Source organism: Alligator mississippiensis, chromosome 11 (genome assembly GCF_030867095.1).
Source record: "Alligator mississippiensis isolate rAllMis1 chromosome 11, rAllMis1, whole genome shotgun sequence".
NCBI lineage: Eukaryota > Metazoa > Chordata > Crocodylia > Alligatoridae > Alligator > Alligator mississippiensis.
In genome coordinates, this window is record NC_081834.1 from 15,918,135 (window position 1) to 15,943,226 (window position 25,092).

Consider the following 25,092-nt stretch of genomic DNA (forward strand, 5'->3'; position numbering starts at 1 on the left):
CTGCGGGTGCATGTGTCCGCAGCCGCTGTGTGCTGGCAGCGGGCACAGCAACAGGTCCTGGCTAAACACCCCCCCTTCCCATCCCATCCCATCCCATCCCGTCCCTTCCCTTCCCAGGGACACTGGTCTTCGCAGATCGGCAGCAGCCCATCACGCTGAGGGCCCGCTACATCCTCATCCAGGACGGCGGGGCCCTGCACATCGGCTCCCGGCGCTGCCCTTACCGCTCCCGGGCCACCATCTCGCTCTATGGCAAAGCCGCCGAGGGGCCGGACGTGCCAGGCTATGGGAGGAAATTCGTGGGCGTGGGCCCGGGGGGGACACTGGAGCTGCATGGCAGGAAGCCACGCTCCTGGACCCTCCTGGACAAAACCTTGTACCCAGGCGGGCTGCGCTTTGGCTCCTACCAGTCCCAGAAGCAGTGGAGCAGCCGTGGCCTCAACCTGCGCGTCGTCGATGGGGACACGGGGCAGGTGGTGGCAGCCGATCGCTTTGACACCCACCTGCGGGCAGATGAGAGCAGGAGGCTGAGGGATTTCCTGGCAAGTCAAGCCCCGGGGAAGGTGGTGGCCGCTGCTGTGGGAGATTCAGCAGCCAAGCGTCTGACCCTGGAAACCCGGCTCCTGCTCAAGGAGGTTCTTCATAGCCAGCACATCCTACACCTGGGCTACAGGTAGGAGGATGGGGCTGTGGCTCTCATTGATTTGCCCTGAATCGGTTAGCAATATTCACCCAGCAAGTGCTCACTGCCAGGCTTGGCCATCCCCCTTTAAAGGAAGCTGAAGTTTCCCCCCCGCAACTTGCTGCTGCCCTGTAGCCAGTGCTAGGGGCTGACAGCCCAGGAGAGATCAGGCCAGAACTAACTGATCAGGTTTTCCCTCAAAAGCATGAACATTGTGGCTCTCAGCCCGGGCGTGTGTGTGTCTGTGCCAAGACCTAACAGTTGAGTTGTTATTGTGCACGTGGCCACCAGGCATCTAAAACCTGTAGCGCCACCATGGACAGCTCCCGGCTCCCTGCCTACCGGCTGACAGCTATCAGCTCCAGATTGCAACAGCAACTCCTTATCAACTCAGAGGGCTTCTGACCTCAGCGCCCGTCTCACTTGGAAGCAGCACAGTCCTGAAACTAAAGCTGGAAACTCACACCCAGCTGGGTGATGTCATCCCTAAGATCCAAACAATCATGTTTCTGCAAATAGATTCAAGAATCAAAGTCATGTTTCTGAGGGCATTGGCATAATGCATAAAACATTAACCTAAGCAGTCATTAAGGGAACTGTGTAGTAGAGCTGTGTGTTATTTAATCCAACCTTGCCAAGCTTTATTTTGAACGTGCTGTCTCTAACACTTACTCTCCAAATGCAACAGATCTCTCCAGACTGTACGGTGTTGCAGTGTGTTTCTTTCAAGATGATCATTAACTGTTCTTGGTCTCCTCAGGCAGCCCTGGGCTCTGGTTGGGGTCCTTGGAGGCGATCAGTTTTCGACCTCAGAAGACAGAAAGCAGTACCAAAGAAATGGAACAACGGGACTAGCCGTAGCAGAAAGAGACTTTCAGACCTATGATGGAACCCATTTTACAGTCACTGCTTTCAGCGGATGGATAAAAGGTTTAGTGTCCTGGTCCAATCTTCTCTTTAAACTGTCTTTTGTTTGTCCTGCCATTAACATCCTAATGATATGATAATCATATTATAGAATTTGCTTATATGCTTGGGTGTATGGGCATCAAAATTAAACATTAATCTCATGACACTTTTTGAGTTTTAACTCATCATTAGATATGGGGCTGAATTATTTAATAGCCAGACCCCTGCTGCTGTTCTCTGAATTATTTAACTAAAATTGAGTAGATCTTCTGTTTAGCTAATTGTATGTATGCTTTGTTTATCTAATTGCACAGGACAGTGGTACACAGCTGTAAATAGTAATAAAAGTAATGGTGTGTTTGATTTTTCAGGGGTACCTCATAATGGATTTAAAGTGGAAGTGTCCAAAGGCATCATTCTTAACTTGGTAGATGATGTTACAAGTTGGTTACCTGGAGATAGGATAGTCATTGCTAGTACTGATTATTCAATGCATCAAGCTGAGGAATTTAATCTCCTTCCTTGCCCTGAATGTAAAAGTAATCAAGTGAAGATTGATGGTATGACGCATTTTCTTAAGCTATTGTTGTGCACAAATATTCATTGTCAGGTTTTTTAATTCTTCCTTTCCAGATGTTTTGCAAACATTTAGGCATGTAGGTGCACACTTAAGCATTGATTCCTCTTGAAGCCAATGAAAGCATTCACCTGCTTGTTTGCAGGATTTGGACAATAGGTTCTGGTCCTGGGAAGTGCTGATCACTGATTAGAAATCCAAAGAGGTGCTCAGCACTGTAAGATCAGACCTTTTGTATTTGAACAACACACAGCACTCATAAAAATGACTTATTGGGTTTTGTTAAAATAAACTTTAGAACCGTGTGATGAAAGAATATACTAAATTCGTCCAAACAAAAATCCCTCCTTTTGTTTTACAGGCAGCCCACTCTATCTTCATATTGGAGAAGTTGTAGATGGCATAGACATGAGGGCAGAGGTTGGTCTTCTAACTAGAAATATACTTATTAAAGGAGAAATGGAGGACTCTTGTTACGGACAAAACCATTGCCAGTTTTTCTCCTTTGACACATTTGGAGGACATATTAAGGTAAGTGATTGTTCATGCACATCTCTATATAGTTACATCAGTGATCTACTTCCCTTCCCACTTTACACAGGAGTTACAAGGAATGATCATTGTAACTCAAAAGATACTTTTGCATTTGGATATATGAGAGAGGATATGTCAACATTATTGAGGTACTGGCAAAACTTGAGCCAAAATGAAAGCATACCCACTGCTTCACCACCTTTCTCTGGATTAGGCTGGATTTGTTTTTAAGGCTTAGTCCTGACTATAAGGGTCTGTGTGAAGTTATGCTGCTTGAAGAGAAGCAGCACAGAGACTGTGCTCCCTCCAGAAATACAGTTTGTTCTATCTGTTGCTCTTCAGGCTGGTAGGCATGAGGCTGGGTCATAGTCCTTCTACTCATCCTCATTTCTCAGTATCCTAATTTTAGTGGGATAGCATGAGAAAGCAGTACCTGTGCTTCCTAGACCTTCTATAGCTGTCAAATATATGTGCATATTACCAGAAAAAAATATTATGGATGATGTTCTTCTAGTTGGGTTGGATACTGCTCTTTTAGCATGGGTTTGATGAATTGACTGTAAGGTGGATAGAAAGCTGCCTGGATCATCGGGCTCAATGGGTGGTGATCAATAACTCAATGTCTAGTTGGCAGCTGGTATTAAGTGGAGTGTCCCAGGGGTTGGTTCTGGGGCTGGTTTTGTTCAGCTTCTTCATTAATGATCTGTAAGATGACATGGAGTGCACCTTCAGCAGGTTTGTGGAGGACACCAAGCTGAGTGGGGAGTAGTAGGTACACTGGAGGGTAGGGCTAGGATTCAGAGTGACCTCGACAAATTGGAGAATTGGGCCAAAAGAAATATCTTGAGGTTCAATAAAGACAAGTGTAAAGTCTTGCACTTAGGACGGAAAAATCCTGCACACCGCTACAGGCTGGGGGCTGCCTGGCTGGGCAGCAGTTCTGCTGAAAAGGACCTGGGGGTTACAGTAGACAATAAGATGGATATGAGTCAACAGTGTGCCCTTGTTGCCAAGAAGACTAGCAATGTACTGGGCTGCATTAGTAGGAGTGTTGTCAGCAGATTGAGGGAAGTAATTATTTCCCTCTATTCAGTACTGGTGAGGCCATGTCTGGGGTCCTGTGCCCAATTTTGGGGCCCCCACTACAGAAAGGGTGTGGACAAATTGAACAGAGTCCAGGGAGGGCAACAAAGGTGGTTAGGGAGATGGGGCACATGACTTCTCAGGAGAGGCTGAAGGAACTGGGCTTGTTTAGTCTGAAGAAGAGAAGACTGAGGGGGGATTTTATAGCAGCGTTCAACTACCTGAAGGGTGTTTCCAAAGAGGATGGAGCTGGACTGTTCTCACTGGTGCCAGACGGCAGAACAAGGAGCAAGGGGCTCAAGTTGCAGCAAGGGAAGTCTAGGTTGGAAAAACTTTCTCACTAGGAGGATGGTGAAGCAGTAGAATGGGTTACATAGAGACGTGGTGGAATCTATATCCTTGGAGGATTTTAAGGCCCAGCTCAAAAAAGCCCTGGCTGGAATGGTTTAGTTGGGGCTGCTTTGAGCAAGGGGTTGGGGTCCTTTCCAACGCTAAATTTCTATGATGCTGTTCCTTATTGGTATCACTTCTCTTTGGGTATTTGAGAAGTTGAAACACTTGTCAACATGCAGCATTTGGGCCCATCCTATGCTGAGGTTAGTGAGAGCAGAGGGCTCCCTGCACTTTGCAGGGCCTAGCCCTTCATTACTTTGCACACCTGTTGCTTGCTTGAAAAATATTTCTTTTTTTTCTGTCATGCTTTTGTACTGAAAAATTTTCCTTAATTCTATCTGTCTCAACAGATTCAAAGAAATTTTAGCTCTGTTCACATGGAAGGAGTAGAATTAAAAAACATGGGGCAGCAAATACTGGGTAGCTATCCAGTGCATTTTCACTTGACTGGAGATGTGGATGAGAGAGGAGGATATGATCCCCCTACTTACCTGGATAATCTGGCCATTCATCACAGTTTCTCTAGGTGTATTGCCATACATGGAACTCATGGCCTTCTGGTAGGAATACATTTTATTATCATTACACTCTTTCTTTTATTTTGTATACTACTAAATGTGGGGAGAAAAAAGTAAAATGTCCAGCAAGATTTTAAAACAGTGCAATTACTTACTTTGGAACATTACTTTTATTTCACTAGTATATTTTTTGGCCTGATACCTTTGATGGTATCAACATTGATGGTATCAAAGTTAGACTGACACAGTAGTTTTATCTGTTGAAAGAAATACTGAGTTCTGTGTTTTGTCATACTTTTAAACTTGATCAAAGATAATGAAATATTTGTCCCAGGTCTGGGCAACCTTTGGTATTATGGAACTTGAATTTAAAATGTAAGGATGCCTTCATGTAACACACTGAAGTTACAGGCTTTTTAGTTTGCACCAGAGATACTAAATAGAATGATGGCTGAGCCAGGAACAGTGTTAGACTAATCCAAAAAATATTCACGGGACTAATGGAAAGAAATATGAGCAACAAGGCCCCAGATGGCCTTTTTTGGCACATCAGTGCCAAAAGAGCTTGGGAATTTGGCTTTGGGTCAAATTCTGACATTGTGGAAAGGGCATTCTGATAAAGGACTAAGAAGAAAATGTATTCAATAAGGAAAAGAAAAGGTTTCCTGCACAGATCTGGTCACTTCCAAAATCTGCATACCTTTGATGACCTGCACTGGTGCTCTGGATAAAAACCTCGCCAACAGGGAAATATTTATGGCAGAGGGAATGTTACATATGTTTCTCCATACATGCCCTTGGCATTGAGTCCCAAGTGCTTCTCAGGGAAGATGATTCTTGCTCCTGGATATAGAGCTGTTTCAAGGTAGAATATAGATGTATATTATTTTACAGCATGTGAATGTGACCATCTAGGGGGAGCATTTTCACCAAAAGCCAGAATTTGATGCTGTCTTTGTGAGTTGAAGGGGCTCTGAGAGCACTTTGCATGTATCACACAGGATATGGTTGTAATGTCCAGGCTAGCAAAAAGCATTGATTATCATCTTATAGAGAACATGTATGTGCATGTGTTGGCAGAGCCCCCAGAAGGCTCAGCCAGAAGTGAATGGAGTTAATAGACATTCTCCTTCTCTCTACCAAAACCACTAATTTATATATGACTTCCTGAGTCAGGTCTCTGGGATGAAAAATGAGAGCACAAATGGATGTTGACCTTAGGTGGAATAACTTGTGGTTTTAATCCTTCAAAAAAGTGCAGTCAATAAGGAGCTGTCTGGCTATCTGTGATTTCACATCTGTTACCTAAATCAGAAACCCAGATATAAAATCTAGCTCTGTAGGTGGCATATGGGTTTACAAGGGTTTGGAGCTGACAAATCAATGGATACACTATATAGCAAAGTGTAAGTGCAGTATCTGAATCTGTGAATGAAATCCTTTTGTTCTGATACAATAATGAAAATAGATCTGTAGCTATTTTTTCTCATACTCAGCTATAGACGCTCTAATATATACATAATTTTGGTACTAGATTATGAAACTTCAGAGTTTGTAGCAGAACAATTTAGATAGGGTTTGTTTTTACCCAATGTTTTATGACGTTATTCAGCAAAGTGCAGCATTTTCTGGCATATTGCATGCATGTCAGTGCAGTAAGTCAATTCAGATATCTGCTTTTCTGCTGTGCCAGGATTGTGCATTTCGTAAGTCAGCAGCATCACAGCACAGCTTAGGTTACTTACCACAGTTGAAAAGCAGGTTGTGACATGCCTCTCGCTTCACTGACATGTGTAACACATACCATAGAATACTGTAGCAATTACTGTATAGTGTTGCAGTGCATAAAGGTCATTTATATTGTATTGCTGAGCTATATATATTTCAGTGTGTAAAAGCATCCTAATTATCTGATGTTGGGAACACTAAAAGCACTAGACTGAAGAATGGACAGTTTCAATTGTAGGCATATCACCCCTTTTATCATTTAGTGCTAATATGCTACCCCTAATTTCACAGGACCACAGGTGGTCTGTCTTTTTCTGATATATATTCATAATATATTATCCATATGCCAGAATAAGCAGCCCTTTAGATGTTATTTTAACCTATGCATTTGGACCCCCATCTTTCAGTGCAAATATAAAGACTCTTTAAATAATGCTGTATTATTCCCAGTTCTTTTTCTGAGACCCATATTCATAACCCACAGCTAGGTCCATGAAAATCAAAGCATCAAACTGAAATTCTACTGCTCTTTTGAACATGGACCTACTGTTCATCACCACCTTCTTCCAAAGGACAGAACTTAGTCTTGTACAGCTCCTTAGCAGATCAATGTTGGCTGAAAATGCAGCTTCTGCCCATCATAATGAGGGAGATATCTGGTTAGAGCATTACCATTCCTAGCAAGCTGGCAAAGACGCATGATGATTGTTAGCTAAATACACTTCCTGCTGTCTTAATTACCAGCTCTGAATTGACAGGCACCGCTCAGCGCCACCACTTAACAGATTCTTTGTCAGACATGTTGTAGCCGACTCTCTCTCTGTGAGCGTGTTCCTAAATTCTACGTTGCGGGGTCAACTTTTCAGTGGGTTTCCAAAATGCAGTCATGGGGGTTTTTCCCTTTTGGCTATATCATTGAGATAGAAACAAGAACTACTGCTGCCACTTTAGAGATCTGATTCTTAAGTGGGAAATGACTACTGGTGGAAATCTAGGGAATAATTACAGAGGAATTATGTCACCTCTGATTATAGATGTAATATGCAATTGTAGTTCATTCCAACATACAAATCTAGGAAATGGTGTCTAGTTTAACCATCCACCTGTGTACCTTCAGAAACCAAGTGGGTTAATATTATTTAATTTTACAGTCTTTACATAGACACAGCTCTGACTGATGTGAAAGGGAATTTTGCATGCATAAGTAGCAACTGAGTGTGCCCATTTCATTTGAATTATAGAGTTAGGCTCCAGTAAAATACTTAAGCTATCAAATATGATTTAGTAACAAATAGTATTTTATCTGGCCTGATTTAGTATTCATAGTTACAGCAAGGCTTTCTAAATTTGTCTTTGTAAGACTGTACATCAAAGGAAGCTTGTGTTAAGCCCTTGTGGTCAAATTATGATTTAATGCAGTATCTATGTGCATGCCAGTTAATCTTATGTGAGCTGCGACAGTGGAGTGTAATCTCCACACAGCCGTTACAGAACATTAGGGAGGCTGTGGTGCTGCAGTTTCTGAGAATACAGGAGAAAACTTCTAGAAATATCATACTAGTGCACACCATTAATAAATCTTGTACTTTTCTTGTGAAATGTCTTAGTAAAGCAAACTAGAGCATTACAAATAATGCATTAACATGTAAGACATGCTTACTGTTTTGGAATATTAGGAATAACTTTGGGGTTAGCGATAATTGGCTTGATTTATTAACAAACTACAAGCTTGCTTCACATACGGTATAACGTAACATACACTTCTGCAGAAGTGCAATTGCAAGTTGTGGAGGACTTCAGTGTCAGGATCCCCAGTCTGCTGGCCAGGCATCCTGGAGATCTTGAGAGAAATCCTTGGCAGGATGTTAAACGCTGTCGGGGAAATTATGACGCTTCCAGCTTGTGACAGTTGCTTACGCATTTTACGTTCTATCAAACATAAAATCATGTTCCTGTGGTTTTGAGAGTAAACCAGTCATGTTTTACAACTTTTTAGCATGGCTGAATTTTACATGTGGTTTACTGACCAGGGGATCAACCTTAGCGGTACCAGCTGTGCTATACCAGCATCCAGTCGTCTTGTTTTTTTATGTTCCACCATACCCTCCTGCCTCCGCCTACTCCCTAAGGAGTAACATGCCAAACCACGCCATCTACAATCCACTCAGTGACAGGTCTGAAGTGTCAAACTGACAGGGGTTACAAATAGGTCACAATACGAGTCATCTCAGTTTTCAGTGTGCAATAATTATATTGAGGCACAGAATGGCATTGCTTATTGCTAAGCATTTTGCTAAAGTAGCTTTTAACCCAACACTTAGTTTGCTAGAGATACATAGTCTATGATACTATAATAAATCTTCTCTTAAAAACTCAAGTCATTTACTATTTTCCCTCAATTACACATGTGAGTCTATTCAAATTAACATCAATAGAAGTTTCACTATTGACAGCAGTGTGAATAGGTTCATGTTCTTCATCGAATAAGCACATTCTTCCAGCCTTATTAGTGCTGAGTATCATTTAATATTATCATTAGTTCCAAGAATACTTATTCAACGTGTAACCAGTATTTTATATGTTTGGTTCAGGTTAAAGATACTATTGGCTATGACACCCTGGGTCACTGTTTTTTCCTTGAGGATGGAATGGAGCAACGCAATACATTTTACCACAACTTGGGCCTTCTTACTAAGTCTGGAACCATCTTGCCTTCAGATCGTAATGAAGCAATGTGCCTTGCAATACGTAACAATGTATATGGAAATTATATTCCTCTGCCAAGCACCGATTGCATGTAAGTAGTCAAGGAAGTATAATTATTATTTGCACTTAGCACTTTACATATGTGATCCTCAAAGCTTTTTAAGATGAAACTAAGATTTTTTTTAAAGAGTGGGGTTCATTTTCTCCAAGTTGGGTGCTACTATTTGGGTTTAAATGGCAAATTTTTAAAATTATTTTGAGCTACTAGATAAAGTACCTTAATTGTAGAGATTCGTGAAAGTATCTGCTAACAGGAATCTGAATCCTAGTTTGTGAATATTGCTTGTAATCCATTTCCATCACTGTTTCTAGAAAGAGATAAGCACATTATAGTAGTTTGCTCATTTCTGAACCCCTTTAACTCTCTTCAGGTAGGATGTTGAAGGCTCCATGAAGTCTGCATGATTAAATGGGGCTCAGTTCAGTCCTAGCTTAAGCTGACATAAATACCAATTACTTCAAAGAGAGTTTCTTGCCTGTTTGCCCTAGAGATGAATTTGGACCATAGCACCTAGAGTAAGTTAGTCATTAGTAGATGAGTACGTTACTGTCTAGAGTCTATTAGAGGATTTAGTGAGAATGTAGAGATTAACATAAATTATAATTAACATTGTTTATTGCACAGTAAACAGTATTATAGTTGCCTGGAGTCTACTTCCAGTTTCGAAAACTGGTCCATTGTACTTTGGGCGCTCATGTAACTCTGACTCTACTAGAGTTGCAAATGGGGAATATTGTTTAGTATCCCTGTATTTTCCAACACACCATGCTGTGTTGGAAAAAATTTAAGGATCATATCCTGTCCATTTTACTCTCTAGGGTCCTATTGATTTCCTTGGAGCTCCTCATCTATGTATGCTCAAACAGACAGAATATTGCAGTTATTTGCTTGGCCCTTTCCTGAAAACTAGTAATGTCAGTGGGATATGGATTAGGGCTGCACAAAATTTCACTGACTGTTTCATTCCGACGCTGTTTCGGCCATTTTCAAGCTCAAAACAGGAAAATCAGAATGAAACAAAGGCCATTAAAATAGCCTTGAAACAAAATGAGACTGGTCGAAGCGTTTCGAAAGTCGAAATGTTTCAACCATAGGCTAGGAATGGGAAGTCAGTCCAGCTGGGCTGACTTCCTATCCCCAGCGCAAGATCTGGCAGGGAGCGGGAGGCAGCCCAGCTGGGTTGCTTTCCCGTCCCCCGTGCTACATTGTTCTGGGGAAAGCAGCCCAGCTGGGCTGCTTCCCAGTGCCCCACGCTAGATCATGCCAGGGCACCGGGAAGCAGCCCAACTGGGCTGCCTCCTGGCCCTGGCGCAATCTAGGGTGGGGGACGGGGAAGCAGCCCAGGTGGGCTGCATCCACCCCCAGCACAATGTAGCACTGGGGATGGGAAGTCATCTCAGCTGGGCTGACTTCCCATCCCCAGCAAAACTTGAAACAGTATCAAAACAGTCTTTCTGTTTCAACGGAATGGAATGGAACAGCTGTTTCGACTCAAAATGAAATTTGAGATGGAACACTGTTCCTTTGAACCGTCGAAACTCAAGGCAAAATGGAACGGTTCCTTTTCACGCAGCCCTAATATGGATATATATTAAGACTGCTCAAGTGATCACAGATTCCCTAAAATTTTAATAGTATTGTTAATAAGTGTTCATTAGAATTGTCTCATAAAAATGTTCAAATTACTTGCTATGTTCAGGAAGATAATATTTAACATAATGTTTATGTGCAGTATTTATTGGCAATAAGACATTATTTTTTATCAAGCGTTGGTCTAAGTACATATAGTTTCTGTTTATGCCACTGAGGGTCTTTCCTTTGAATCAATGCGTCTCCTTTATTTGAACAAAGGTCAAAATAACAACTCTGTTAATCCTTTTACTATTGAACCGTTTGCAGCTTCCACTGGACTTGTTCAGTTACCCTTCCGAAAATATCGTAAATCCATGGAGAGTTATAGACCCGACTTCCTTATCCCGGAAGTTCTAAAAAGCAAAACAGAAGTTCAGTTTCCAAACATTTTTCCATAGCTGTTTAATTCTGTCCCCAGCAGATTCTTGGGGGGAAAAATGACGTAAGGTTTCCTTAACTTTCAGCTGAACAGAGCACAGATTTTGTGTTAATAGTCTCATATAATTTACAGCATTTTCAATATGTGGCTTCATAAATGAACATGGCTGACATCACTTGACACTTTTACTTTCCTCAAGGAGCATCATTTAAAAGGTGCTGTGAAATATTAAAAGTCCATGGGAGTGCCGTGGCTAAAATCCAATGTGGCGCTATGAAAATTTAGCTCCTCCTGTTTGGTTACCACTAAGGATCATTTTGATTTTGATTTTCAGGGCTGTCAGCACATTCTGGATTGCTAACCCAAACAACAATTTAATAGACAATGCAGCAGCTGGTGCTCAGGTAATATCATTGAATAGTAACTGATGTGCATGCAACTCTTACTGAAGTCATTGGTATGAAAGCATCACATATTTAGTGTATCTTTGTAAAATTTGGGTGCATATTGCTGTATGAAGTCAAAAAGAATTAGGAAATGATTGACCTAATAAAACATCTGTGTTGGCCATATGGACGTTCCATTTGTGCCCTGCTGCATCCCTTGTCTGCAGTGGTTCTCCTTAAAAAGCTACTAATTGGCTACAGCTATCAGACTGGTATCAGTGATACCAGTTTTTTCCATGTTATAGAAGAATTCATCTATTCTATCCCGCTATGCTGAGACAGGATCAACTATACTTAGTCTCATACATTTGTCTAATTTGTTTTTAAAAAGCTCCATTGATGAAGATTCTACAACAGCCCGAGGTAATCCACTGCAGTGTTTAACTAGATTCATAGATGTTAGGGTCGGAAGGGACCTCAATAGATCATCGAGTCCGACCCCCTGCATAGGCAGGAAAGAGTGCTGGGTCTAGATGACCCCAGCTAGATGCTCATCTAACCTCCTCTTAAAGACCCCCAGGGTAGGGGAGAGCACCACCTCCCTTGAGAGCCCGTTCCAGACCTTGGCCACTCGAACTGTGAAGAAGTTCTTCCTAATGTCCAGTCTAAATCTGCTTTCTGCTAGCTTGTGGCCATTATTTCTTGTAACCCCCGGGGGCGCCTTGGTGAATAAAACCTCACCAATTCCCTTCTGTGCCCCCGTGAGTCTAACTAACTAGTCTTAGTTAGAAAGTTTCCTAAATTATTTCCTCTGCAGGAAGTAATTGTGTGGTGACTGGTGAATGTTGACTTTTTAACAATGATAACTGCATTTTCTAATAATTAAAATATAAAATTGGAAGCACAGTTTTGTACCAAACCATATTTGTTTCACAGCACTTTCTGTTTATATGCAGTAAGCCAAATTTTCAAACAAACTGCCTAAATTGCACCCGCAACTGCCTAAATTGCACCTGCCACATTTGTTCATGCAAAATCCACAAGTAGGTGCTCAATGAGCCTGTGTGCGCATCAGGCACATTCGCCTGTGTGCACAGTTATGCTGGGTTTGTATGCACAGTTTGCAAACTTGGTTTAGGATACTTCTTTGATAAAAGCAGGTTCTATGTATTTAATCTGTGCAGGCAGCAATGTTAAGTACTACTGGATCTTGGAGTTGGTTGCCCTGTCATTATTAACATATCATTATTTTACAGGATGTCGGGATATGGTACATCTTCCACCGGGTTCCAACGGGACAGTCTGAGGGACAATATCCAGAGGGACAAGCTGAGTTTACTCCTTTGGGGATATTTTACAACAACAGAGTCCATTCTAATTTCAAGGCATGTAGAAGATTTTCATATATTATCACAAACGCAATCATAAGGATTAGTGCTTATTGTATACAGTTCTTAGATATTCGGAAAGTCAGTGTGAGAGATTCATCATTTCCATAGTGCTGGTTTAACAGTAATCAATTTTCACATTATTTCTGTGAGGCAGATGAGTGTTGATGTTCAAACTGAAGCAGTATAAACTGTTTCGTGGTGTGGAGCAGTGGTTCTCAACCTTCCTGGACTCAAGTCACCCATCCATAACTTTTGTGAACTGAGTGGCACGCAATTTCAAACACTAATCGTATATGCTACAGTGCTTACCTCCATACACAGGGGCTGGGTAGTAGGAAAAGCCCATGCCCAGCTTATCTGATTGCCTCTTCACACCTTGTGGCACCTTTCAAAGGATCTGGAAGACCCCCACGATGCCCTGATATCCTGCTTGAGAATCACTGGTGTAGAAGAATGTGTGAGTGCTGCTCACTGTCACATGGCACAGAGGGGCATGCACCACAGAGGTGATTTAGAGGGAGTTATGGATTTCATGGATGCAGTAGTAGGAAAGTGCAGAAAGCCTTATGCTTCCCTCCTAGCACAGTGCATTGTGGGTGGTAGGCAGAGGATCTGGAGTAGGGATTTGGGGCCAATACATTGCTTCTGACAATGAAAACTAACCATTTAAATCTCTTTGAAAACATTTTCCCAAAATGGGAATTTAAAATAATCACTTTTCATTATTTCTCAGAATTCCAGAATGAGAGGAGCCAAATCTTATTATTTAGTTGGGTGTTTTGTTTGTTTATCATTAGGAAACAATGAAGTGGATGAAGGAAAGTCAAAACAACTTTATTGGGCTCTATCCATATATTCTGTATGCTGGCTCGTGTGTGTGTGTGTGTGTGTATAGGAGTAAGCCACATATATATTATATGTTCATTTATCAATGTAGTAACAGCATTTTTAAATGCATGACTTGCATTCTGTTTTATTTGTGAAAGGAATCCAAAATTAAAAGGAGTTAAGGCCATGGCCCTTAGCAGGAGCACTATTTATTAACTGCAACATTACTCTTTCCTGCAGTCGTCAAGGGCTCGCAGGGATGTCTTATTTCCTTGAGTGAGCAGGGGTTGAGGGATTCAGTTTGTTGCTTTGGCTCTGAAGCCAAACTAAAGCAATGATGTAAAGGGAACAGCACTGTAGTATTCTGCCCTGACTTTGACATACTAAACTAAAGCTACTGTAATGCCTCAGTGAGTCAGCATCCAAATGGCACAGAGGTCAATATTTGGGATGGAGAGCACTGGTATGCACAGCACTTAGTGCCTGAACTCAGGGGCTGCCTGTTTGGAGTGTTCTATTTATGAAGCCTTTTGATCTTTGTCATGTGTCGTCAGTCTCCTGGTGAAAACAGTTGAAATCATATCTATTTTTCAGGCTGGCTTGTTTATTGGAAAAGGAGTAAAAACAACAAAAGCCAGTGCTGAAGATCCTAGAGAGTATCTTACTGTAGATAATGCTAGGTGAGTAAATGGCTAACATGTCTTAGTTCATTTTATTGTTTTAGTGTCTTCAGACCTTTACAGCATACGTAAGGGCCAGGTTACTTTGCTTCAGTGTGGATGGAACATATGGGAATATTATCTCTGATGTACACAGGCAAACGTTTCAAAATTACACACTGAATCATACAAAATATTATTACTGCTAGAGATGTGCATTCGGGATCTACAGATTAAGTAGAGAAGCCTTTGTAAAAGGATATGGTTTTCCTAATTATATTAACGTACCAGTGAACTGTACTGTTTGTTGTGAATTACTTACAATAGTTTAAACCTACATGGTGAAATTCATTTTGCACCTTAGTTTCTACACTTAATACTAGTCCCTGTCTCAAATCTGCAGCACAAACATTTTAACAACCTTCACACTTGGGAATATAAAGTTTACTGTAAAAAGCCTCTGCGGGCTTTGTCACTGAGATGAAAGGAAGTAAGTTAATGCTCTGGTCTTACCCACCAGGGTCTTGCACGTGTATGGGGTACAACTCTCTAGAGATCAAGCCCTCTCCTTTGTTGTGCTTTGGCTTGTCCCCTCCTCGTGTACTGGTGTTCTTAAGAGCCTCTATAGAAAGTCTCCAAGGGGTTTGGATAGTCATGAAGGTACCTTGGAAAATCCAGCCTTAAAGAAAAACTTTGAAGTCAGGGAAAGCTTTTGGACTTATCTCAGTGAGGCCAGAATTTGACACTTAAATGTTTGCTGGCTTCAGTCTTGGAGTAAGATATAGTAACAGAATGAAACAAATATTTTCCCAGTATCTATTATGCTGAAAATAGAAACAAAATTACTTCTTTAATCCCATCAGGTTGTATTTGGAAACAGCTCTGACCGATAGGACCTCCTGTGTCTAACGTTTCCCATTTCTCTTGTGTAATATTAACTAGTTTTCTGCCTTCAGGTTCCGCCCACATCAGGATGCCGACCCTGAAAAGCCACGTATTCCCGCATTAATTGATGGCCTCATCGCTTTTAAAAATAATGACCACGGGGCCTGGGCCAGGGGTGGGGACATTATTTTCCGCAACTCTGGGTAGGTTACTACAATTAGTGTTTATATCATTTATCTCATTATTAGCATAGGTGGCTTTTATTTGATGTTAACTTATCTTATATTCCTAGTCCTTTTCACATTTGGATTTCTTTCTTCCTAGGTTTTCAGACAATGGAATTGGACTGACTCTTGCTAGGTAATTTCGTTTCTCACAATATGTCTTGTTTTAAGGTTATGTCCAAGTAACAGACTAAAGAATAAGAGGAGAGGAGAGATCCCCTGTAATTACCTTGAAATGCAAGAAAATCTCTCATTTCATTCCCAAACCATCAGCCCTACCACATATATAACCATTAATGAATGCAACAACACACACTTTCAATTTTTTTGCTTTGGTTTGTTTAAAGAATATGTCATAACCCCTGATTATTTCCTTTTGGGCTGCGTTTAGCCATTAAGCTGAACTTTTTCATGTAGTTCAAGGAGATTTTAGTCCTTGTGTGTTGTTCCATGCATCAGTGGCAGGAAAAGGCCCTCTGTGGGGTTGCAAAGTGGTTCTTCTGACCATATTGCCTCCGGTTATGGTCTGCAGAAATTATTTGTGCTATTCTAATCCAAAAACTGCTGGTAGATTGATTGCATTTAGACATCTGATCCAGAGCTTGTTGCAGATGATGCGAATCTGTCTGTTGACTTCAGCTGTGGATACAAATCTAGCTGTGTATGTGTTTCCTCACTTATTGGAGCATTTATATACTTTCCTCCCATTTGTGGGCTAGAATTTGGCCCATATAATGATCTAGTGTGGAGGATACTATATAAAAAATTGTGTTTGCCTGGACCACTAAACTGCTCTTAACAATGACACTTAATTACTGAGCTACCTTTATTACAGATACTAATTTGCTGACTTCGGAAGATGTTTTTAAACCATATTTTTTTTATGCCTGTGGATTCTTTATTCTGAAATGAAAAATTATGCTGTTTCAGAATCTTAATTAAAAGCACAGTTGAATGTATTTTTAATTAATCTTTTGAACTCTGCTGTGTTTTTCTTTGTCTAATTATAGTGATGGAACTTTCCCAACTGATGAGGGTTCCAGCCTGGAAGTAACACAGTCCATTTTTATTGGAGAAAGCAATAACATTGGCTCCCAGGGAGGACAAAACAGCTACTGGGGGAAAGGGGCAAATGGAGAATATAGGACACTGCCCAGGAACAAGTAGGTTATTCATCTAGCATTTTTCCTTTTATTAGCATAAGAAAAATGTGTGCTAGAATAAAAGCCTTAGGAATGAATGTGGCAACTAAGGAGTAATGTATAATGGACGTTTAAACTATTATACAGGCCATAACCAATGAATATCCAAATAAACCCATTCTTCAGACAAATGATTTGAGAGCTTTCACTGTTAGATGTCCTTGATTTAATTTTCTGCCTAATTTATTAGTCACTAGAGAGTGGATTAGAAAACCTGAAAGACATCAAGTTGCTTTTCTTCAGGGTGACAATTGCATTCAGTGTCTGGACTGAGTAGCTCTCTTTCCATATACTACACCTCAATTGTAAATATTGTCTTGTGCCCAGACATGCCAGTGTGGCATCAGCAGGGCAATTTCCATTTGAATAGAGTGGGTGGGAAGGCAAGGCTGCCTACACACCTTACCATCTCTCTCTAAACAGGCTCCAGTGCCCAGGCTTGCTTTGAAAGAAAACACATTTGATCCCCATTTACCTGATCCTATAGCCTTTACAGAGGCAACCTGCCACCAAATTCACTAAACAAGAATGTCTGTATTATCTTCCTTTGGTTTTATCAGTGTGCTATACTGTTTTTAGTAGGTATATGGTTCCCTTTCTTCTCAGAATAACCTATGCCTAGTTTGACAAAAAAAGAAACAGAAAAGAAACGCTACTTTATGTCTCATTTCTTTTTCTATGGTTGCATCCTCTTTCTCTTCCTTTTTACAGTAATACAGCTATCTTTTCAACAGCCAGTATTCCCAGCTACAGTTATAGAAATATCCATGATTCTTCAGGGTAAATACTAAACAAATAGAAATGCCAAGATAACTATCTTCAATCATGGCAAAAGGCCATCATGGAATGTGTAGTTAAGCAATCGGTAATGAGACACAGCGCATTTGTTGAGTGGTTATAACATGCCTGGCATGCAAATATCCTCTAGACATGTAGCTAAGAGAGCCATATGAAGTAGAATCTATGCTGTTTAGCAAAAACAGTTCAAGTCACTTTGAATTATTTGTCAGAGCTCTTACAGTACCAGCAGTCACTTGAAAGGTTACGCTGGTGTTCAAAAAAACTTTTATCAATCTAATTTAATAATCTTTTTAAATAATCCCTGTTGGTAAAAACTGCTACCTGACAACATTTCTGTTCTTTCAATAAAATTCAGTGTTAAATGTAAAGTGCATTTTGTATGAGGCTCACTGCTGGATGGACAGCATTGAAAAATGAAGTCCCTTTATAGTCAACAGAATAGAGCTAATGCAAGCAGTCACATTGGGAAAGTACAGACATTGAAAAGTCTTGAAGTGGACTCTATCTAAATTGCATGGTTTTCTGTAAGTGGCGTAGTTTAGATCAGTAGTGAACATTCGCCCTTTGGTTGGGGTGCAAATCTTAGACTGGGTTCTGCCTTTTTTACTACTATAAATGTAGTAGTAGTTGGGGTGCAAATCTTAGACTGGGTTCTGCCATCTGTGTGATGAACTTCTGTTCTCTTATGGACATAGACCAGTTTCCAATCACTTACACTGGTAAAAGTGTAATGCCTGTAACTGGCCATTGGAAGGGCCTAATCTAGAACCCATTAAAATCAATGGGACTCTTTCCATTAACTTCAGTGGGTTTTGGATCCGGCTCTTTTGTCTCTCACCTAGCCAAATGCACCCCAGATCATTTCCCAGTGCCCTGTGTTTTGGGATGCTGCTTGTTTATATTTTAGTACATTTTGCAGAAATTCGATAGTCTGGAGATGCACATAAGGTCGGTTGGGAAAAAATGAAATCTCACGCCCTCATTTCACTTTTTACCATAAAAAGCAATGGAGCAGAGTGGTGTATGATTTCACATTTTTGTTGCTTGAGCAATTCAGCTTTGCCTCAGTCTATGAACAAGGTAGATGTAAACATAATTGTACATGCCTTTACTGGTAGAGTCCATTATCGCTTGTAAAGGTATCCAGAGCCACCCTTTAGACAAACACCACCTGTGAGAAACAGAATTTAAAGAATACCCATTAAAAACGCACCCAAAAGGACATAATGATTCACCAGTGACCACAATGGCACCTCTTTAGTTCTTGCCCACACTTTTAAAATGGAACTCTTTGTTTCTTCTTAAATTCCACAGGACCTTCCCCATCCGTGGCTTCCAGATTTATGATGGCCCTGTCCGGATGGCAAAATGCACTTTCAAAAAATTTACCACCACTGCCGATAGATATTCAAGTGCCATCGGCTTCTTCATGAAGAATTCCTGGCAGATAAGCCCACAGAATAACGTATCACAAATCAGGATGGAGAGAAGTGTAAGTGCGAAAAGCATGGGCGGTCAGCCAAGCTTGTTGTTTCCAGAAGTCTTTCTCAGTGGTGAGAGATTTACTATTGGGGAAGTATTCCCAAACTGGGGTGCATGCACCACTGGCTAGGCCAGATTGATGTGCCATCAGTTCTCTCTTCAAAGAAATTATTTAAGACTGTAGTTTGAGAACTGCCACTCAGACAGCTTCCTTCAGGATGAGAAGAGCTACAAAGCCTGAAGAAGACTAAGATATCAGCTCCAGTGGTCCAGATGTTCAGCTGCTACTTATCCCTAGCACCATTTGCTTTAGTGGAGTGATGCTTATGTGCATCAGCTGAGGCTCTTGCCAAGAGCATGCAGTTTGATTTGTCAAGTCTCAGTACATTGAGTAAATCTAGTGATTTGCAATGGTGAATCTGACCAGGTAAGGATTGCAGAAACAGGCTCCTTATTTTTGTGCTGGTCAGGGTTGTAGGATACTGGACAGCTCCAGTCTTTGGATTCATGTGGGAAATCACCTTTGCTTGAGTCTGGCTTGAGAAATTACTGATTCCATAAAGCTTCCTTCCAGAGATTTTAAACTATCGCTACCTTAATCAAAATGAGTCCTGGACTCCATATAGCATTCATGAACTCAGTAGCATTGGTCTGAGGCCTGGCTTTGTCTTTAGGACATTTAGGAGCACTGTAATATTGACCGATGTCATTGTCTTTGGCAGAGCAGGCAGCTTTCTGGGTCTTCATCACCACACCTTATACTAACATTAGGAACATGTTTTATACAAAGCCTGTATGCGCAGTCAGTTGTGTGGTATCGTTGTAAAATTACTGTTTCTTCATTCCCATGCATTTCCGTAAATCAAACTTCAGGATCTACCTGCTGTCTGCACATGTGGCACCTAGCACCAGAACAAAAGGAAGGGTAATTTAGCCGAGCATTTTTTACATTCCTCGCAGGGAGATGGCCACCACTTGGAAGAAAAAAGCCTTAGAATGTGCTTGGAAAACCTGGAAAACCTGATCTTGCAGAGGGTCTGGAGAGAGCAGGAGTTTTGCCTGAGTGTGGGCTGTAGGCTAGGATCTCCAATCCAGAACCCACATGCTTGCAGGCACGTTAGGAAAGGGGAGCACTAGCTATGAAACAGTTGAAAGTGCGGATGTGTAACATGGCAGCACCTTTTGAGGTCTGAGAAACTGTTAAATGTCACAGCACCTCCTGAGGCCTGGGAGATGGTTTAGTGCTGCAACACCTTTGAAATCTAAGGTCTGTGAAGCAGGAATTTTTGGAGTTATTAAATACTGCTGCACTCTAATTAAAATAGCACATGCTGGGCTTATTGCAAAAGATTACTGATATTATCCAAATAATTGGTCCTTGTTTGTACATTCCTGACAAATGTGCCCATTTGCTAGATTGATATTCTGCCAATTTTTAAGCAGCTAATAACCACCTAGAGTGTAGCACCTTTGCTTTTAGTTCTGTTTTATCTGGGTTCAACCCAGATATGCTAATCTTGAATTAATACTGTAAAGAGCACTGTTGTGTGCAGTTCTATTACTAATTGTGCACAAACTGATTCAGACAGAATCTCTACATTGTTCAAATTGATGTTCATTTATAGGCTCCTCTTTCTATTATTTTTAAAAGGGAAGCTAAAGTTCAGTTCCCTGAAGTATAGCGCTTTTTTTTGTTTACCAATAATTTTTCAGTCACTTCAGAAGAAATTAAAGATCACTGCAAGGTGTATAATAATGTCACAACTGTCAGTCATTCAGTCATGCTGGGTGAATTATCACCTCCTTGTTCAGGCTAATCAGCTCACTGTTTAGATGACTAAATAATAAAACTAGTTATGTGTTGCTTAATAACAATATAACTGTTCAGTGAATCAAAAGAACTAAATGCTATACTCGAGCAAAGGTAATTCATTTGCATCTCAGTTAACCATTTACATGTAAAGAAAATGTAATGGTGATATTTCATCATCATCATTATTACTATTTCTACCACTACTACTGTATTATAAGAATGCTTTGGAAATCTTATTTAAAGGTTATCTTCAAAGCACTGGCAAAAGTAATTGGTTTTCTACCTGTACAAAACTGATTATCATGGTTAAGTGATCATGTCTTCCCATGGACGTTTCTATTGACTTAAATAAAAATAAATAGGGTAGGAGGAAACATCACTGACAGGGGCTCTGTATAATCCTAAGAAAGGGGTTGGGGGGAATCCTTGAATCCATGGTCTGGTTTGTCCCCTCTGAAAATTTCCTTACACTGCGGCTTATATTGGCTATTAATGGTCATAAAGTGTTTGTTTTCCCCCCTATAACAAGGAATAACTAGAATTTAGAGATGGGGCCATGCCCTCTTACTCCCAGCTGTGCCAGGATTTTGCCATCTTGGGAATTGCCCAGCCAGGGGAATCCACCAGCTGTCTGTTTAGTGCAGCTGTATGGCCCTTTGCATGGCTAGACCAGTATGGAAAGGCCATATAATGAGCCTTGGTCTAGCTTAATGACTTCCCATTGTCTCAGACAGTCATACAAAAGGGAGGTCACACAGGCTGGAATGGTAGAGTCACATAAATGAAAGGAGAGTTTATATTTAGCATAGAGCATCTTAGCAGTATGTTTCCCAGTCAGAAAAGCCAAATCCAAAGTCAGACAAAGTAGTTTCCAAACAATTAAAGTTGGCAAAAAAAAAATTAAAAATTGAGATCACGTCCCTACATGTTGTGGACAATTACTCTCACCCGCCAGATGGTAGAAGCAAAGAAAATGATTGTAGGCATCTTGTTCTCGCTAGAGGGAAATGGCATTTTAAGGTTGCTCGCCAAAGGAGGCAGATTGGGCCCTACATTTATCTTCTTTCATTCAGGTTGATCCATTTGAGGGAAATAGTTCATTCCTGAAATAGTTCATAGGTCTGATCCAGAACCCACTGAAATCCATAGAAATACTCCTGTTGAATTTAGTGGGCTTTGGATAAGACCCTATAGAAGTAGATGTTATCTATTATTGGTCGCTTTTTTTCCTCCTTACCCGAGTTAGGCCATGGTACAAAAGGTCTGATCCAGGCAAATTGATGCCTGCATTTCTAAACTCTACTAACTTCAGTTGGGCTCTGCATGCATGGCCTCTTGCCTGCACTGGTCTCTCGGCCTTCAGAACCAGGGCCTTACTCTCTGCTACAAAGGAAGAGGCTCACTATGATGATGTAGGAGTTCAGTGACCATGAAAGAGGGGCAGATTCAAACTGGTCAAAGCTAGTTTTCCAAAAGGATTGCAGTCTGTTTCTGTAAGGGATTAATGCTTATTATGGCATGATAATAATAGAATATCATATCGCCTCTGTAAATGTGCTGCCCCGTTCCATAGAATTCTGTAGACTAGATATAATTCTTTATTAAATTGTAGAGGTTAACTTAAAAAACCCCTCAAAAGGTATTATTTTCTACTGAAGTCTATGGATATGTTACATAAAGGTGCACAAATCTGTCCATGTTACATAAATTCAGGTGATAAATTGGAAAGTTATGTAATAAACTTAACGATGGGTAGGAGAGAGATTGTCTCTCCTGCCCGCTAAGCCATAACTCCACAAGGTGATTTCGGGTTGGCTGTAGTACAATACGTAAGCATTACTTTAATATCCAAACAACTGAATGAGGTTCTGTGGAATAGTCCTCCCCTCCCCCATGTAATCCACATCATCTGTCAGTCGAAAGAGTGAACATGTACTGGACAGATACTTTCAAAATGGCATCCAATTTCTGTACTTCTGACTTAAAGCACCCACAAATTCAATTAGCAACATGACAGCTAGACTAACTCAGAGCCACGTGCTCTCTTTTTATGTCATTTCTGTTGCTGGCATTTTGCATCTGGAAGCTGATTCTTTTCACTGGCTGTACATCTTTGTAGTTTACAAGAAGATATTGTTCCGTGTGGAGTCCTGATGCAGTACAAACATCATCGCCCAGTTTACGAGATTAAAAGTTGCGCTGAAATGTACAAAGGCAGCAGGGCTGTTAATGGGATTTTTTTAGACTATCCATTTTACTTCTGACTTTCCAAGTTGAGAGAACAATTTTAAAAAGATTAACTTAAACACTTTAAACTTTCTGCCCGTTGGTGCTTTAATTAAATTTAAGTTGTACAGGCTGTACTTTACTTCCTTTTGAAGTACATCTATCTTTGTTCTGTTACCATTGAAGTGCCCATTTTTATATTCAAACCCAGAAGTGTACTGTTGCAGTATTTTAACATGGAGCTTTGAACTGAAGTACAGTGTTTTCATTTTGCTAACATGTCTTCTTTTTCAAATAAAAAACGAAGACATTATCGCTAGGATCCTTCTTTGCCAAATAGCTCACCGAAGGTTTGCTTCAGTGAGATGAGAACAGAATTGAAATTGCCCACAAAAATGCGTACAAAATCTGTGTTTTGATTATTCTAAAAATAGGACTGAGTTAGATATTAGTGTAAGAGACCAGGAATTAGATTAGGAGAAGGACAAAAAATTGGCACCCAATCTGATTTGATTAGTCTAAACTAAATGTCCTGAAACCTTGACTAGGTGCAAGTAGTTGTTGCCTCATCATTAATCCTTTATAGACCAACAGGGCTATTCATGCGATGAAGAAATACTGACAGGCTCTTATCATTGCCCTACTGAGGTTTTTAAGATCAAGCTTTCAAAGCCCCTGGTAGGCTGGCACCTGGTGTGTAAACTCTTGTCCACGTGTGAAAACATTACTCCTATAACCTAGAGCATGTAGATTCACCATCCCCTTGTGACCTAATAATTGCCCACATTGCTTTACCCACAGACACCAAATAGTCAACACTTTTGCAGGTTCTTTACTTCTTAATTAGTTTTTATGTCAGACTTTATGATTTTACCAATTTGACTGTTTTACCTGTCATTACTGTGCTGTTCAACTATTTTAAATTCTGGGGAAGTGCATAAGGAGAGTAGTTTTTTTAGCTGTTGTATCATGTTTTTTTTCCTCAGAAAAGAAATATGTTCAGATCATAATAGAATATCCTCCAGTGTAAAATCTGAGACTTGCTGTCTCACACTGGAGGTTAATTAATGGGAACATTTAAAAATAAAGGTGCTTTCAAGAACTGCTTATGGCAACCTTTGGAAATATGCTTTGAGGAAAAAAATCTGCATATATCTGATAGCTTTTTTTTTGTGTCTTGGAACATTTCCATTCAAGAGGATGCTTGCTCACTTGTCATTGCAGAGCCTTCCAAGGTATCTTTATTCCCTCAAGTCATATCCTTGTTTACAGCACATCATGGTTAATTGCTGTGTATGACTTTAAGGAATAAGCAGCAGGAGTAAATGAACATCTTGGATCCAAAGGCATTATTTTCATGAAAACAAATATCAGTGGGGAGAATAAATAATTATCAGAATTAAGAAACGAATCAAGAAGAATGCATCCATGAAAATAAATGTTTTATAGCCAAAAGTGTGTTTAAATACATCCATTAGACAGGTGGCAACACTGACATAGATCTTGGTGAGTTCATAGGGCTTTCTGCTTTAGAGATATTTCTAATTGAACTGGATAAATGTGCCTCTGTTCATCTTAGTAAGCAGCTGTGGTCGCGCCAGTAACCTCCTTTTTTTTTTCTTTTTTTTGGCTCTTTCTTGTAGGTTGGGCTGAAGGTTTTCTTTGGTAGACCAGGCCAATGGTTTGGAGACAATGATAATGATGGTGACAAAGTTTCTGTTTTTCATGATCTGGATGGTTCAGTGACGGGATATCCAGACACCTTCATAGGCAGAGCGGACAACTCCCTGCTTCGTCATCCAGGTTGTCTCACAGTTCCAAGGTGGAATGGGATGATATGCGCTGGGAAATATGCACAGGTAACACTCGTAGCTTATAATTTACTTGGAGATACTTAGAAAAGTTATTTATTAAAGGGCTGATTCAGGATGCTAGTGCTAGTAAAGCATCTTGCCATAGTTCTAGGTTCCAATGCAGTATTTCAAATCAATAT

At 40.6% G+C, this 25,092-nt stretch overlaps 2 protein-coding genes across 4 annotated transcripts in view; both read left to right on the plus strand.

Annotated features, from left to right (window-relative positions):
* LOC102560730 (cell surface hyaluronidase) overlaps positions 1-25,092 on the plus strand; it is a 68,472-nt gene that overhangs the window by 7,440 nt on the left and 35,940 nt on the right. For all 3 annotated transcript variants that reach the window (XM_059714608.1, XM_059714607.1, XM_019477577.2), the window contains exons 4-17: positions 118-673; positions 1,443-1,612; positions 1,963-2,151; positions 2,530-2,699; positions 4,529-4,738; positions 9,016-9,221; positions 11,537-11,606; positions 12,845-12,973; positions 14,402-14,487; positions 15,423-15,554; positions 15,676-15,711; positions 16,586-16,738; positions 18,893-19,070; positions 24,743-24,958. In XM_059714608.1, coding sequence (XP_059570591.1) covers positions 118-673; positions 1,443-1,612; positions 1,963-2,151; positions 2,530-2,699; positions 4,529-4,738; positions 9,016-9,221; positions 11,537-11,606; positions 12,845-12,973; positions 14,402-14,487; positions 15,423-15,554; positions 15,676-15,711; positions 16,586-16,738; positions 18,893-19,070; positions 24,743-24,958 — 2,501 coding nt within the window. The remainder of the gene's footprint in view (positions 1-117; positions 674-1,442; positions 1,613-1,962; positions 2,152-2,529; positions 2,700-4,528; positions 4,739-9,015; positions 9,222-11,536; positions 11,607-12,844; positions 12,974-14,401; positions 14,488-15,422; positions 15,555-15,675; positions 15,712-16,585; positions 16,739-18,892; positions 19,071-24,742; positions 24,959-25,092) is intronic.
* Positions 1-25,092, plus strand: part of CEMIP (cell migration inducing hyaluronidase 1) — a 141,524-nt gene that overhangs the window by 613 nt on the left and 115,819 nt on the right. The window lies entirely within an intron of this gene.